The 779-nt window shown below is 72.7% G+C and overlaps 1 protein-coding gene across 1 annotated transcript in view; it reads right to left on the bottom strand.

Moving 5' to 3' along the window:
- Window positions 1-355, bottom strand: part of ADCY5 (adenylate cyclase 5) — a 189869-nt gene extending 189514 nt beyond the window's left edge. The window contains exon 1 of the mRNA XM_023728701.1: window positions 1-355. This exon is cut by the window's left edge and continues 791 nt beyond it. Within this exon, the coding sequence (XP_023584469.1) occupies window positions 1-355 (355 nt within the window).
- Window positions 356-779: the final 424 nt, after the last annotated feature.

Here is a 779-nt window from a genome sequence, read left to right as displayed (position 1 = left end):
GCTGCCGGCGGCTGCCGCGACCGCAATCGTCGCCGCCGCGCTCCTGCCAGGCGGACTTGGAGCGGAAGCTGAAACCGAAGCCCCCGGCTAGAGGGTCGTCGCCGCTCAGCGGAGGATCGTCGTTGTCGTCGCTGCGCCAGCGGCTGGCCCGGCGCTGCTGCTGCTGCTGGGTCACGGCACCCCGGGGCTTCTTGGTGGAGCCGCGGGCCGAACCTCCAGGGGGGTGGGGGTAACCATTGGCACGGGAATCGGCCTCTCCCCACGCGGAGCGATGTTCGGCGCCTCCCCGGGGCGCGGGCGCCTCCGCTGTCTGCGCCGCGTAGCCCGGGGGGCTCACGCTTTTAGTGCGGGACATCCCCCCCTCGGCCTCGTCGTCTTCTTCCTCCTCCCCCGAAGGTCGGGCCGGGGGTCTCCAAGGGGAGGGTGGACGGCCGAGCAGGGGGACCAGACTGGGGTCACACGTCGGGGGCGGCCCGGGGCCCTGTGCAGCAGCGGGGCATCGTGGCACCCCCGTCCTGAGCGGAGGAAGAGGGCAGCGGGAGAGCTAACCGGGAGGCAGGCGCAGCCCGGAGGTGAGAAGTGCCTGAGAATCCGCGTCAGGAGTCCCAGGATCCGAGATAGAGTAGGCTCCCAGCTGGGGCAGCAGGGGCTGTACCGGCAGCTGCGCCCCGCGCAGAGGGACGTCCGGACTCCTGCTCGCGTTGAGCTCGACCAGGGCCGGAGTTGCGACGAGGCGGGACGGAGAGGTGTCCTTGCGGGCGGCGCCTCCCCGCAGCCGA

The sequence above is a fragment of the Trichechus manatus genome, unplaced genomic scaffold (genome assembly GCF_000243295.1).
Source record: "Trichechus manatus latirostris isolate Lorelei unplaced genomic scaffold, TriManLat1.0 scaffold00026, whole genome shotgun sequence".
Taxonomy (NCBI): Eukaryota; Metazoa; Chordata; class Mammalia; order Sirenia; family Trichechidae; genus Trichechus; species Trichechus manatus.
The sequence above is the reverse complement of the archived record's forward strand: the minus strand, read 5'-3'. Positions and strand labels throughout refer to the sequence as shown.